The sequence below is a fragment of the Rutidosis leptorrhynchoides genome, chromosome 9 (assembly GCF_046630445.1).
Source record: "Rutidosis leptorrhynchoides isolate AG116_Rl617_1_P2 chromosome 9, CSIRO_AGI_Rlap_v1, whole genome shotgun sequence".
NCBI classification, from domain to species: Eukaryota; Viridiplantae; Streptophyta; class Magnoliopsida; order Asterales; family Asteraceae; genus Rutidosis; species Rutidosis leptorrhynchoides.
The window spans coordinates 115833925-115849951 of record NC_092341.1 but is presented as its reverse complement, the minus strand read 5'-3'; the positions used below and the strand labels follow the sequence as shown (position 1 = coordinate 115849951).

Below are 16027 nucleotides of genomic sequence, written 5' to 3'. Positions count from 1 at the left end.
TCCATATCGGAATAGCTGTCGAAATTCGAGGAATTCGAACTGGTTGAGGGATTCATCTCGTACGATCGGATGAAGGATTTTCGATAAGAAATAGATTATAGGATGTAGATTAGTACCCTGCAATACATAATTTATATATGCATATATAATACTAAAATCCCATAAGTTACAGATGAATCTACTGAAGCTGTTAGGTAAAGTCTATAGTGACAGATACGCTAAGATATGAATTTTGTCTATACACTATCGATGCACTAAATGCAGTAAGACGTATCTAGACTAAAAATGATAAGTAGATATTTTCTAAGGATGATAAGCAAATGATTTCCGACTAGAAATGATAAGCAAAACTTTTGACATGCAGACACGGTCGAAGTCCAGACTCACTATGCATCTAAACAACTATCAGTTAGACACACTAATGCAATACCTGGTTCGCTAAGACCACCGCTCTGATACCACATGTCATACCAAGTCCAAAATCTTCCAGAACGAATACAATAACATCTGGTACCATTGCGATGATACTGACTTCTATATGCCATGAACGACTCTATGTAATGTCTCTAAAATGAGCAAATGCACAGCGGAAGGTTACTTTCATACCTGAGAATAAACATGCTTTAAAGTGTCAACCAAAAGGTTGGTGAGTTCATAAGTTTATCATAAAATAATAAAATTCTGTAATTTTGATAGACTACAAGATTTAAATGCTGCATGGTACAAATGGGCCTGAATCCTATACCCACATGTAATGTACATGCGATATCTTTTAAATACAGTACACCTTTCTCGTGTACAAAAATCATCTTTCATAAATATCAGTAACCGTACACATATCTTGTGCACAAAAATAGCATACAAAATAAATTGGCATTTGTACCCCCTCTCTTCGGCTATTAGAACTGAGCTGACCGCCTCCAGCGCATTTGCTAGGTACAGAATGAGACTTTCCCCTGCAATTGGAGCAGTCAGGGTAGGGAGGTTTTTAAGTAGCGCTTTCATTTTCTGGAATGCTTTTTCAGCTTCTTCTGTCCATTTAAAGTCATACTTATTTGCGCAGTTTTTGAGCGTGCTGAAGAACAGAAGAGACCTTTTAGTAGCTCTGGACAGGAATATGGTCAGCGCGGTGAGCTTTCAGTTGAGGCTTTTTTTTTTAGGAGATGGCATGCTCTCGATGGCTCCGATCTTTTTAAGGTTAGCCTTGATACCTCTAGTGGTGATTACGTGCCCCAAGAACGATCCTACTTCTTCCCCGAAACTGCACTTTGACGGTTTAGTTTTGTCATACCCCGTCCAAAATCTTCCTGAACGAATACAATAACATCTGGTACCATCGCGATGATACTGACTTCTATATGCCATGAACGACTCAATGTAATGTCTCTAAAATGAGCAAATGCACAGCGGAAGGTTACTTTCATACCTGAGAATAAACATTCTTTAAAGTGTCAACCAAAAGGTTGGCGAGTTCATAAGTTTATCATAAAACAATAAAATTCTGTAATTTTGATAGACCACAAGATTTAAATGTTGCATGGTACAAATGGGCCCGAATCCTATACCTACCTGTAATGTACATGCGATATCTTTTAAATACAGTACACCTTTCTCGTGTACGAAAATCATCTTTCATAAATCTCAGTAACCGTACACATATCTTGTGCACAAAAATAGCATACACATAACATGTGTATAAAATCATTCTCTCGATACATAACATTCACATCAATTGGTGGCAATTATCATGTCCACATAATTCAATGGTGGCTATTATCATGTCAACATAATTCAATGGTGGCAATTATCATGTCCACAAAATTCAAATGTGGCAATTATCATGTCCACATAATTCAATAATAATCCGCAGAATTTCTGTCTGCATAATAATTCATTCGAGGAATGTTTTGCTTGTGTCTATCTCGTCAAACATTTATAAAAGCTTTTCATGTATTCGCAGTTCAAAAATATATTTCAAAGCATTTAATAAAGCAGTTATAAAAACAGCGCATGTATTCTCAGTCCCAAAAATATAAAGAGTAAAAGGGAGCAAATGAACTCACCTAATGTATTTTGTAGTAAAAATAGATATAACTATATTGAACAATGCAAGGTTGGCCTCGGATTCACAAACCTATATCAAGTATATATATTAACACATATATTTGTAATCGAACAACTGATGTATTGATATTTATAATATATATTATTTCAATTGTTATATATTTATATATACTTTGTATGTATGTTTCATATAAGTATTTGTTTGATAGAATGATGATAATAAAGATAATGAATAACATGTTTTATTTTGTAATAACAATAATCATATCATATTAATAATAATATTATTAGTAATAATATTAGTATTCATAAAATAATACCAATAATAATAATAATAATAGTATTAATAATTTTTAAAAATTTTGATAATCTTACTAATAAGAATAAAAATGCTAGTTTTGATAAAAATGATAATTTTCATAATCATAATAATAATAAAAATAATCATAATTGAACATGTTTTCATATATTTATAATTATTTCTATAATCTTCGCCCTATCATCTTTTATTATTAGTTTCATATATATTTATGTTATTAACATGTTTACAATCATTTTAATCATAATATTAGCGACACAATAGTAATAATAATAATAATAATAATAATAATAATAATAAGATAATAATAATAATAAATAAATAAATAAATAACTACCTCAAAGGAATAGCTCTTAAACATGCCCAAGTCCGGGTTTGAACCTGCGACGTCCGCTAACCCGAAAACAATCCTAACCATTACGTCATTTGTGTTTTTATGAAATAATCACCATCTTAATTTCTTTTAACCCTTTTCTGCCACTTACTATTCTTCCTAAAATTAACCGATTTTTCCATAATCAACATCAACATGATCATCCTATCATTATCATCTTTTTTTTTATCCTTATGTTCATCATAATCACAATCATAATAATCATCATCTTCTTTTAACTCCTTCATCTACGACCTCGTTCATCGTCATCATACTATAAACATTCATAACCATTATTATAATTAACACCCTAATCATCATAATCATCAACTAACATCTATATCATCATACAATATATATGTATCTCATCTTTATACAATATATATGTATATTATCATTTACGCATCTCATCTTTGTCATCATCATAGTGAACTCATCAATCGTCAACCTCTTCTCACGTATATCATACGCGTATATTTTTTTTTTATAATCAACATCTAAACTAATTAATATTGAGTTCGGCCCAATAATCCATAACGGCCCAAGTGATAAATGGTCAAGTAATCGGCCCATCTGAAATTATAAAACTTTCGGCCTAAACTGAAACAGGAAACGAAAGCATAACTGTAAACTTTCGATTTATTTATATTTTTTTTTATAAACAAGTGGGCAACTTGATTGTAACCTATCGATGGGGTCATCAAAGGAAAAAAAAAACTATCATCTTTGCCCTTCACCTCCGTATACATCAATACTATGAACATATGCCATCATCATGTTACTCATCGTCTTCGTCTTTACATCATCCATCGTCACCGTAGCAGCATCACGTACGAACAGGAAGAGAAGAATACGTATAGCAGTAGCAAATATATCAAGGGTTGGTTGTTTAGTGGTTCAAATGATGGGTGACGGTTTATGGTAACCGGCGTTGGAGAAGGTAGCGGGTGAGATGATGATTTGTGTGCTGTTTGTTATATGATAAAGATGGTGATCGAGTGGCAGTTTTGGTGATCGATGGGTTTGTGTAAGTGTGTTCCTGAGTTTCATGATGGAAGTGGGTGTGGTTTGTATGGTGAAGGATCACGATGGGTTAGTAGGTGAAACAGAAAAAAAACAACCATAGTAGTCGCAGAATTTATCATGGGTTCGATGGTTTGTGTGATGATAATAGTGATGATGGTTAAAGGGTAATGAAGGTGTTGTTGTTCTTGTACGAGTTTAGAGAGAGAGGAAGAAGAATATGATGGTTGATCATCATGATGATTGAAGAAATAGATGTGGGATTAAGAGATGAAGTGAATTTTCTTTCATTATGCATTATGTGTGTATAATATAATATATATATATATCTCTATAACAAGTTGTAAAGAAAAGCAAAAGGCAACCATATTGTATCACAAACAATTACATGTTGATTCACGGATGTATATTTAACAAAATATATATAATATCTTAATTATAATATGATATAAATAAAACATGTGAATCTTAATAACACAGTAATGCAGCAGAATTATTTGGTTGTTTCTACCTACAATTTTAGTATGGAGATTATATCGTACTCCGTTGTTAATCAGTAGTGAATAAAAGTGTTCAGAAAAATTTCATATTTTTAAATTAACTATATTTATTTATTTTGGTCATTGTGGTATAAAATTCGATCATCAATTTATTAAATAAGAATTACATCAACTGTCCCTCTCATTTATGGGTGAAATATAAAAAGTGTTAAAATTTAACAATTAGTTCCTAAATACATTTTTAATAAGCCTAAAATTTATAGAACTTATTTTCGTATCATCGTTTATTTTAAAATTACATAAGTTTAAATTTAACTTTCTTAATATCAATCGGAACATCAAACGACTATTACAATCATTTAATATTTATTTTTAATATACTTTATTTATATATAGAGATATATTTTAAATCATGATTATTATTATATCCTAAAATTTATTTTATAAATTTTTAATAACAACAACATATAATACTTCAAATTATATTTCGAATTATTATTTATATATACATACACAAATATCTATTTACAATTAATTGTTCGTGAATCATTGAGAGTAGTCGAAGGTTAATTGAATATATGAAACAGTTCAAAATTTTGAGGCTTAACATTACAGACTTTGCTTATCATGTCGAAATCATATAAAGATTAAGTTTAAATTTGATCGGAAATTTCCGGGTCGTCACAAGTTTCATGTTGACGCTGCGCAAGGTGTCAAAGGTTTCAAGGATATCCGCAAAGAGCTGCTCCTCACTGTTACTTTTGATGACAAGATCGTCTACATATGCTACTAGGTTGCGGCCTTTGCAAAAGTTGTTTCAATCATGCGTTGATAAGTGGCGCGAGCATTCTTCAGTCTGAATGGCATTTTGGTTTAACAGTATATGCCATGGTCGGTATGGAACTTTGTCTTCTCTTCATCCTCTTTCGCCATGGGGATTTGGTGATACCCTTTGAATGCGTCTAAGAAGCATTTAAACTGAAACCCAACGAGAGACTCGACTTTCCAGTCAATTTCAGGCAGAGGGTTATTGTCTTTTGGGCACGCCTTGTTAATGTCTTTGAAGTCAACACACAAATGCCACGACCCGTCAGCCTTGGGGACCAGGACCGGGTTGGCAACCCACGTTTGGTAATTAACTTTGCGTAAGATGTTGGCTTTGACTAGCTGATTTACTTCTACGCGCAGCCACTCACTGCTGTCTGGTACCATGGGTCTTTTCTTTTGCCGAATAGGCGTCATGTTAACGTTGGCGTTAAGGCGGTGTTGTGCGACATCTCGCGGCACACCCGTCATATCTGCGTCACGCCATTAGAATACATCTAAGTTGCTCATGAGAATGTTGCGAAACTTGGATTTTGTTTCTTTTGTCAACCCAACCCAATTTTTACTTTTTTATTTGGGTAGGTAGGATTTATCACGAGGTAATATCCTGTCGATGCTCCATCGGGCGATTTCACTTCCTCTTTTATTATGACGGAAGCACATAAAGCCTCGAGTGGGGCCGACTTGAGAGTGGAGATTCCTTGATTCGTTGAGAATTTCACTAGTCCATGAACCGTTGAAGGTATCGCTCCAAATCTTTGAAGAGATGTTCTGCATAGTATGGCATTGTACCTGGAGTGTGCGCGCATTACACAGAACTCCACATCCTCAGTGCGCGCCTTATGTTTGTCATTATCATCCCTCAGTTCAAGTTTCATGTCCAGGGTGCCTTTGGGCCATGCCGATTCTCCCAAAAATCCAGAGAGGGCTATGGTCGAAGGTCTGATGCTCTTCTTGATGGTATCCGGAAAATTTCTGAAACACTGTTCATGCATTATGTCCAAGCTACTACCGGTATCCATATGTAAATGCCTTATCCTGTACCCGGTTTCAGGCAAGTATCCATGGACCACGATGGGTGCGCATGAAGTGTTATGCAACCGAATAGCAGGAAACGAGATTCCTGTAACTTCCTCGGTTATCAAGTCAGCTTTGCTTTTTCCATCTCTGCGCGAAGACATGGTGGTCATACTTGCGTATATCTTACTTCTGCGAGCTAAGTGATGGACGACGCGACGGGAGCTGAGAAAAAGGAAAAAACCACAAAAAGTGTTAAGAACAATAAAGGAAAAAGATATATTTAAACCTTTTAACTTTCTTGTCCTACAGATGGCGCCATTTGATCAAGCATAAAATAGTCCAAAGGGTTCTGTTCACGCAAGATCAACGATAAAGGGGGATTTAAGGGTTTTTTGAGTTTAACTCTCCGGTCCGGAGTACCGTGAATAACCCTCATACGAGATGATGATCTCAGAAATGTGGTTAAACGTAACCCACCATCATTCGGGTTAACCGAAGTTGATGGCTCGTTGGACGGTGTTAGGATTTATTGTTCCATGGACGTAACCTGAGAACCGCTTATGTGTTATAACTGCGCAGATAAAGTGATGGTGTAGTAGGTGTTTTTTGCTCTATCTTTGTTATCATTTTATGTGAGATCTGATGTAGGTATTTATAGGCGAGAGTGATTGTCCTTTCTTCTATCACGTAGGCGACAAAGAAAAAAGGAGAAGGGGACAGGATAGTACAGAGTAGTACTAATATGTCGTATAGATCGTGCACTCCCGTGGTCCCCAAATCGTGATGCCTTACCGTGGCCTGCCATCTGTACGATACTAAGATTATGTCTGTTATTCCTCGTACTATCCTTTGTCTTATTCAACTTCTGTTCTTTATCTGCACACCTTTTGGCGCGACGTTGGGCGCGCATAGTCCATCAGCTAAGTTGTGCAGTGTATGACGCATGCTAGGTCTTCAGGGATAGCAACGCGAGACTCGTGCAGTCATAGATGTGCGCAATATGTTAGCGTATTTTATGCGCGTCATTAAGCTGAATTTTAAATAAAGAGTAAAATGAAAAAAAGCCAGAAGCTAGAAGCTAAAAGCTAAACGCTACTTCTAGTAGCTTTTAGCTTTTAGTTTTTTCCCTCTATCTAAAAGCTTTAAGCTCATTTAACCAAACAAAGCTTTTTATTAAATAGAAGCTTTTTCATTAAAGTTAAAAGTTCCAAAAAGCTCCAAAAAGCTACGCGCCAAACATTGCCAAAAAATTTCATGTTTTAGTTAAACTAAAGATATTTTTGAAGGCCTTAAGGAGGAAGGTTGGCTACCTCCTTTCGTGTCCGGATTAGTATAGGTAGCGGTTCGACAAAGGTTTCATCTTATGCTTTTGAAAATCTGTCAAAGAAGAATTTTGTTCTGTTGAAGGTTGATGGGGTGGTTGTTAAACCGATCACAAAGACGAGAAAAGGCAAACGGTTGTCAAGTAGGTGTGACCGGGTTCTTGTTGAGTTTTTTTAAGGTATTTGTCATTGTTTGAGTAGAGTTGGTTTTTTTTTTAAATTGCGGAATATATTTATATATGTTCCGGGCTCGTTTTGTGATTCGGATGCTTAAGACTCGGTTTTAGCTAGCTTTTGTTCCTTGTTTAGTGGTAGGGTTTCGTTTACTGTTTCTGAGCCATGCAACGCTTTTTATCCCTTTATATTATTATTATTTTTTATTTAGAAAAAAATTGAAAATATATAAATACCAATCTTTCATAAAAACAGTGAAAAGATTGATATGTTCGTCTTTTCATCTATTGATGAAATTAAAGAATTAATTTTAATATTATCGTTATTTTAATGAAAAAAAATATTTTTTAAAACAAGGCATTAAATGATGGCAGTATAAATTTAGATACCAGCCCTCTTTCGATTCTTTGCAGAACGACCGGCATATATTTTCCAAAATCGAATAAATCATCTAAAACCAACACGTATATCCCTTTAGTGACATGCAGCAAGACACGTGTCATATTCTCAGTTTCGCCAAGCACTACGTGCACACATTATTATTGTCATCTTCATAATAATATCTTAAAACCAATCCGATCCCCAAAAGGCCAAACCCAAGTCTAGTTCTAGTTTATGTTTATTGTTTAGCTAAAAAAATCACACAAAAATGATTAACATGTTAACCATCGGTTTTATTCTAACAACACTAGTAACAGCAGGTGTGTGGTCCCCATCTCCGTCGCCACCTCATCACGACCACCACCATGAAGTCATCGTGAAAGAAGGGCACCGAGTTGTGGTCGTTGAGTACGATAAAGAAGCTGACGGAAGTACAAAAGTTTTATTTTCTCCACATGACCATGTGGACCCGAAAGACGGTTCTGGTGAAAAATCCGCTTCACCGGCTGAAGGAATGTTTTCCGGTCCAAAAGAACTCGTTTGCGATGCTTATGGTAAGTGTAAACATAAGATCGCAAACGCGTTCACTAAAACAAAAGACGCCGTTGAAAAAACAACTCATGAAGTTACAGAACTCGAACAACATGCGAAAGATGCGGCAAGTGGGGCCCTCGGAAAAGCAAAAAAGGTGGCGGATGACGTGGTTTGTACTGTAAAAGACGGAGTGTCGAAGGATTTCGACGTTGTCGATTCACCAAAACGATTGGGCGAAGATACGGAACGAAACGTAACGGGTAGAATCGAAGAAGGTGTTGAACAAGCTAAAGAAAGTGTAACAAAAGTTGGACAAAAATATTTAACTGAAATTTTAAGTAAAGTAAAAAATGTTTTGGGGCACGTGGTGGCACGTGACAAAGTGGATGAGGTTGTAAGGTTGATACATATGTTAGGGTTTTCAACAGCTTATGGGATGTGTGTTTGGGTGACGTTTGTTTCGAGTTATATTTTGGGAAGATATTTACCTAGAACACAATTTGGAATGGTGCAGAGTAGGATTTATCCGGTTTATTTTAAAGCAATGGCTTATTGTGTTTCTGCAGCTTTGTTTGGATATTTAATAAGTCAACGGAAAGAGATTTGGTCAAACATGTTGGAGATGTTTCAGGGTTTAAGTCTTGTTTCTGCACTCTTGATGGTGTTGACTAATATGGTGTTTTTGGAGCCTAGAGCTACTAAGGTAAGATTTGCTTTGTTTCCTTTATTATTACTACAATATTTTGTTAAATTCTTTTTGTAGGAACATTTTGTGTAACAAATACGGAGTAATTAGTAGGTTAGTGAGTTGAATGCATTTATTGGAAACTATAGAATATGGATGCAACTAGGAGAGTTTAAAGTTAAGTGATGCTACTACACACGGCATCGTAAAGTTGATTATGAACGATATTGATGTTTTCTTTGGTAATTATATATTTAATTTATTTACTTGGATGACATCGGAAAATTGTGTACATGTTAAAACAAATTAAGAATTAAATATGTAGATGTTGTTTTTTTACCTTCGATGATACTGCTAACACATCGTCGTGAATTGGGTTTCCTCATGACGCGTGTGGGTGAAAAAATGGGAGTTTCGATGTCGATATCGCTGTGCAAAATAAAGTTAGTAGGTAATTAGTTAGTTGTATGATGGGAACTATGGATGCAATTAGCATAATTTAAGTTATAAGTGATGCTACCACACACGACATAGGATATATAATTTTATAAAACAAAAAAAGCAAAACCGATCCATGGTTGCCCACCAACCAGTCTACGGCCAACAAGTTAGGAAAACCGAAAACCATGTAACTCGGGGTAAAGGAACTGTGGCTGGGATTGTAATTATGCTTTATGGTTAAATATGCAAATGTTCAATTTCAGCTTGACCTCGTGTACATCAAATGGCTAACAGAAAACCGTGGAACTCAGGGTAAAGGGACTGTGGCTGGGACTGTAATTATAATTTACGGTTAAATATGTAAATGTTCAATTTCAGCTTGACCTGGTGTCATGAAATGGCTAACAGTTGCCTCAATTAAGTGTTGTTAGTAGCATGCCATAAGTTGAATTGTGTACAATTTTAATGTTGGTTGTGATGGCTGATATTTGATTATATTTTTTTAAAAATAATTAGGGGTTGTTTGACTTGCAGTTGATGTATGAGAGGTTGAAGATCGAGAAGGAGGAAGGTAGGGGTACAACAGCTAAAGCTAAAGTTAGGGTGGTTGATAACTACGGTAACAATCGTGAGGCGACGACTGTGCTACGGTCACATGCCAATGTCGTATCAGAGAGACAAGATATACTAAAGTTAAATGAGAACTTAAAGAGGTTAAATACATATTCGTCTGCTTTGAATGTTTCGACGTTGGTGATACTTACATGGCATATGGCTTACATAGGCCAACGTCTTCAAGCTACAAGGTGACTTTTGAGTCGCTTGCTAGCTTTGATAGTCAAGGGTCGAGTTAGTGGCTCAAAATCTTTGAGTTGTAAGTTGGATGTATGTAAGGTTGTATAGTTTTATCGGGACCCTTTATTGTTTTGTTGGTAACATTTAGATGTAGTTTGTGGTTTGTGCTTTAGTTATTCAAGGAAGGGTAGAAATGGTAGTTTGTACTTGTACGGTATATCTCATTTTGCCTGGAGTAGCTAACAGGGTAGAAAGGGTAGTTTGTAGTTGTATGATACATCTCATTTTGCCTCAAGTAGCTAACGAGTGAAGATAGCATGAGCGTTACTGTTTTAAATGACTTCGCCCCATGCCTCCAACATTTTTTCAATGGTAGCAATGATCATTGCAGCCAAAAATGATTTTCAGCAATATATGGTTTCACTTTATTAGAAAATAGGGTTTGGTTTCATAATCATGTATTGATTTATCGTGTAATCAGTTTCTCAATTAAGCATTTTGATTCTACAAGTCTACAAGTCTCGGGTATTACGAAATTTCAAAATTTCAATTGAGATAAAAGAAGAACGAGATTTGAATCCAGACAAAGAGATTCAAATTCAAAATGAATAAGAGAATTAATAATATATATATATATATATATATATATATATATATATATATATATATATATATATATATATATATATAGATATAGATAAGAGAATGAAAGGCGCGACAAAGTGCACAACAAAGATGTAATCTTTTAATGAAAAGATGCAAACTTTTAACAAAAGAGAGCAATTTTTTAACGAAAAGATGCAACGTTTCGTTCACACTATTTGAAATGGCTGTTATTTAATCTTACATTATCGAATTAACCCGAATGAGCATGTACTTCGCACTCTTTAAACTCGTCATTCAATATAATTCGATAACTCTTTCTTTTCTAGTAAATCTCAAATAATTAAAATAAATATCTAAATTTTAGTTTAATCCTTGATTTACTAAGCGACCTGAACGAACATGTTTGTTGACAATATTAAGATCACTAAACAAATCTCCACATTTTAGTTTAATCATTGATTCACTAAACGACCTGAACAAACAGATATACAAATGCTAATGGAAAATATTATGAAGATTGAACTTTCATCTGGGTATATTGTTTATAATTCTAATGAAAATATCATGAATATTGAATTTTCATCATAGTATATTGTTCATAAGAATTCGAGAATTAAGATTTGAATCCTTCAACTCATTTGAATAAGAGTAATAATATACACATAAGTTATTTACATATCTCTAATACAAACTTTTTGATACTATTATAAGTCATGTGTCTTAATCCTTCAGTAAACATATCGGAAGCTTCTTCCGCCATTTCGAATATTTCTTCCTCGAGGCAGCTACTACCTATCCTCTCTGGACAAGAACCGACAAGCACAGAAACAAACAACAAGGGAAGAATCATCCATGTTCCTCATGGACAATGAATTCCAATTTGGTTTTTAAGACGATACCCGAGGGTAGTAGATAAAATTCCTCCTATAACCGAAATCATCAAGAAGTTCGAGGAGCTAGATTCAGTGCTTATGATAAAATCGCTAATTTTCGAGTATAGCGCGTTTAATCCCGAAGCCACGACAATATATATTCAACCAACCAAAAATGAAGAAGGCACGATAGCATTCACAGATGCATCAGAACCCCTACTAGAATAATGAGAATTTAGAACCATGTATGATTCACTAGTTAGAGATGATATCAAACGAGTCAAGTCATCTAACGAAGAACCGCCCGAAAAAGAACTTAAGGATTTGCCACCGCACTTGGAATATGATTTCTAGGAAGAAGAAAAGAAGTTACCAGTCATTATCTCCAAATATCTGACTCCACTAGAAAAAGTTTCGCTTATTAAAGTATTAAAGTCACACAAGAACGCGATTGCATGGAAGATCTCCGACATTGGAGGAATTAGTCCAAATTATTGTGAGCACAAGATATTAATAGAAAACAACTTTAAGCCTTCAGTTCAGCGACAGAGAAGAGTAAATCGAGTAAATCCGAAGATTCAAGAGGTAGTGAAGAAAGAGGTTATCAAATTCTTAGATGTAGGATTAATCTATCCCATCTCGGATTCACCATGGGTGAGTCCAGTTCAAGTCGTTTCAAAGAAAGGAGGAACTACAGTAATCAAGAACGAGAGCAATGAGTTAATACAAACATGTTCAGTTACGGGATGCAGAGTATCTATCGATTACCGAAAGCTTAATGATGCGAGTCTCAAGGATCATTTCCCAATACAGTTTATTGATAAAATGTTAGAAAGACTCGCGGGAAACAAATTCTATTGTTTTCTCGACGAATTCTTCGGTTACTTTCAGATTCCTTTAGTCCGAAGGACCAGGAGAAAACTACGTTCACATGCCCATACAGAACATTTGCATACTGATGCATGCCTTTTGGTTTATGCAATGCACCAGCAACATTTCAAAGGTGCATGGTAGCAACATTCAACGATATGATTAAGAAAAGCATGGAGATTTTTATGGATGATTTCTCAGTTTTCGGAAGTTCTTTCGAATCTTTCCTTTCAAATCTCGAAAAGATGTGGGCTAGATGTGAAGGAACTAATCTCGTTTTAAATGGGGGGAAATGCCATTTCATGATGAAAGAATGAATAGTCTTAGGACATCGGATATCTAAATCAGGGATTTAAATAGATAAGGTGATGGTTGAGGTAATTGAAAAACTTCTTAAGCTAACAAACGTTAAGGCAATACGAAGCTTTATGGGTCATACAGGATTATATTGGCGTTTCATCAAGAATTTTTCCAAGATCTCTCGCCCCATGACACACTTATTGGGAAAGGACGTGTCATTTGTTTTTACAGAAGACTGTCGCAAGGCATTTGAAAACCTGAAAGCCAGCTCACAAATGCACCAATAATGGTAGGTCCAGACTGGAACCTTCCACTCGAGATCATGTACGACGCAAGTGACTACGCAGTATAGTTGTATTAGGACAAAGGAGGGACAAACACTTTCAACCGATCCACTACGTGTAACAGACGAGAACTTGGGCTAGACGTAAAATGAGGAATATGCCCTTAAGTTTGTTCAAGTGTTATTATAGGTTTTATTTAATAATATGTTATTATTAATTGACTATGTGGTTACGACCAGTTTGTGACAAGGGTCACAGAACAGGTTCGCTTGTTGAATTTGGACTCCGTTAGGGCCGTTTAACGAAGTATATAAGATATCAGATAACTAGTAACTACCAGTGTGTTATGGGGTATGGGTTTTAAATTGGGATTATCACTTTTTTGCCCATTTTTTCCTACAATTTTGCGTCAGAGCCTAAGAAAAAAATAATGTTGACAAAATGCCCGCGCAAATCGCAAGATACCTTGCGACCCGACCGGCGCAAGGCGCAAATCATTCTACTTGCGACCTTGCGCCTTGCGTCTTATCCTGTCAAGATAAGATTTTCTGGATAATATTTTGTTGGATTTCCTCAATTTTTATGGATAATATTATGTCAGGATATATAGAATGACCCTGGTAGAGTTCATTAACACTCTAATATTCCAGTATTTCAAATTCATTTCAGAGATTATTGGCACGTAAAGCCGTAAAGGTACACATTTAAGCATTTTTGCATTTATTTTAATGTTAATGAATTGTCGTAATGATGATAAATTTGTTGTTCATCTATGTTGTGAGGGTTCTTTCCAGTTTATTAACAACATTCCCATATATTTTCCACTAGATTGTTTTAGAATTCGGTTAAAACTCCCAATTGCACCCCAAAAATCCATGAATCGAAGAATATTGTTGAAAAATGTTCTTAATAAGCTTAATATGCCACTCAATGCACCTGTTTCAATGAGATATTTGGTAGATAATCATGTTTTTGATATTACGGATGATTATGAAGACTTTCATGAGTTTTTACAATACGCAATCGCAAACGCCCCCTATTGATATTTATATTGTCGAGAGAGTACGAATGCACCAGCTACAACGAAACCCAGAAACACACCAGCAACAACCAAACCCAGAAACACACCACCCACAAACAAACCCAAAAATACACCACCCACAACCAAACCAAGATACACACCATCACCAACAAAACCCAGAAACACACCTCCTAGAACCAAACCTTTATAATAATAATTTTAATAATTTAGAAGAGGATCTACCTGAAATACCACCTCCAAACACAGAAGAGTTTGATTTTTTAACCATGGTGTTGAGAACATATGTAAAATTAAAAAAAAACAGACCACCCGTTCGAATCTGTTGTCGCATCTAGTGATTCTGATGAAGCAAAAGACGGAGACAATGAAGATGAAGATGAAGATGAAGCAAAAAAACAAGATTTATTCTGGAATATGCCACGTCTTTTGAGTCAGCAAGAGGAAGAGCCTGAATTTACCACTCAAATACCAACCACGTATCAGGTATCTGATTTAATTAGTGTTCGTCAGACTTTTTTGAATAAGGATGACTTTTTAAACAATCTATTTAGAAAATTCCTTGAAGAAAACTTAAATATCAAGCCGGTAAAGTCAGACAAATCTCGATACACAGCTAAATGTGTGTTGCCAAACTGCGATTGGAGATGTAGTGTTTACAAAATAAGACACACCGAGAACTTTATGGTTAAAAAATTGCATGACGTACACACATGTTCACGCACACAAATTATGGGAAACAATAAACATGCAAGAAAAAAGGTGTTGGGTAGTATTCTTATGGATTCATTCAAATATGCAAATCGAGAATATAAACCGAAAGATATACGCGACGATATTGGCAACCGGTTTGGTGTGAGCATATCTTACAATCAAGCATGGAGGGCCAAATGTCATACATTACAAATGCTTCATGGCAGTAGTGATGACTCGTTCCGAATGCTTCCAATTTACCTATATAACATCACGATCCACAATCCGGGAAGCGTAACTAATGTGATCACTAACAAAGAAAATAAATTACTGATGTGTTACTATTCTCTTGGCGTAGTTGTAAGTATAAAAAAATATATCTTAGTGTTTCTGTTTGGGCGCAAGGTAAAACTTGCGCCCCTTGTGAAATGTCCCGTTCTTATTGATTAAAAACGTTCCATATTAATTGATTTCGTTGTGAGGTTTTGACCTCTATATGAGACGTTTTTCAAAGACTGCATTCATTTTTAAAACAAACCATAACCTTTATTTCATAAATAAAGGTTTAAAAATCTTTACGTAGATTATCAAATAATGATAATCTAAAATATCCTGTTTACACACGACCATTACATAATGGTTTACAATACAAATATGTTACATCGAAATCAGTTTCTTGAATGCAGATTTTACACAATATCATACAAACATGGACTCCAAATCTTGTCCTTATTTTAGTATGCAACAGCGGAAGCTCTTAATATTCACCTGAGAATAAACATGCTTTAAACGTCAACAAAAATGTTAGTGAGTTATAGGTTTAACCTATATATATCAAATCGTAACAATAGACCACAAGATTTCATATTTCAATACACATCCCATACATAGAGATAAAAATCATTCA

General features: G+C 35.1%; 1 protein-coding gene across 1 annotated transcript; it reads left to right on the top strand.

The window, feature by feature from the left end:
* The first annotated feature begins 8222 nt into the window (after positions 1-8222).
* Positions 8223-10887, top strand: LOC139867432 (uncharacterized). Its single transcript, XM_071855796.1, has 2 exons — positions 8223-9238; positions 10196-10887. Exons 1-2 carry the CDS (start codon positions 8270-8272, stop codon positions 10469-10471), a joined length of 1245 nt encoding a protein of 414 aa, XP_071711897.1. The 5' UTR covers positions 8223-8269; the 3' UTR covers positions 10472-10887.
* The last annotated feature ends 5140 nt before the right edge of the window (positions 10888-16027 follow it).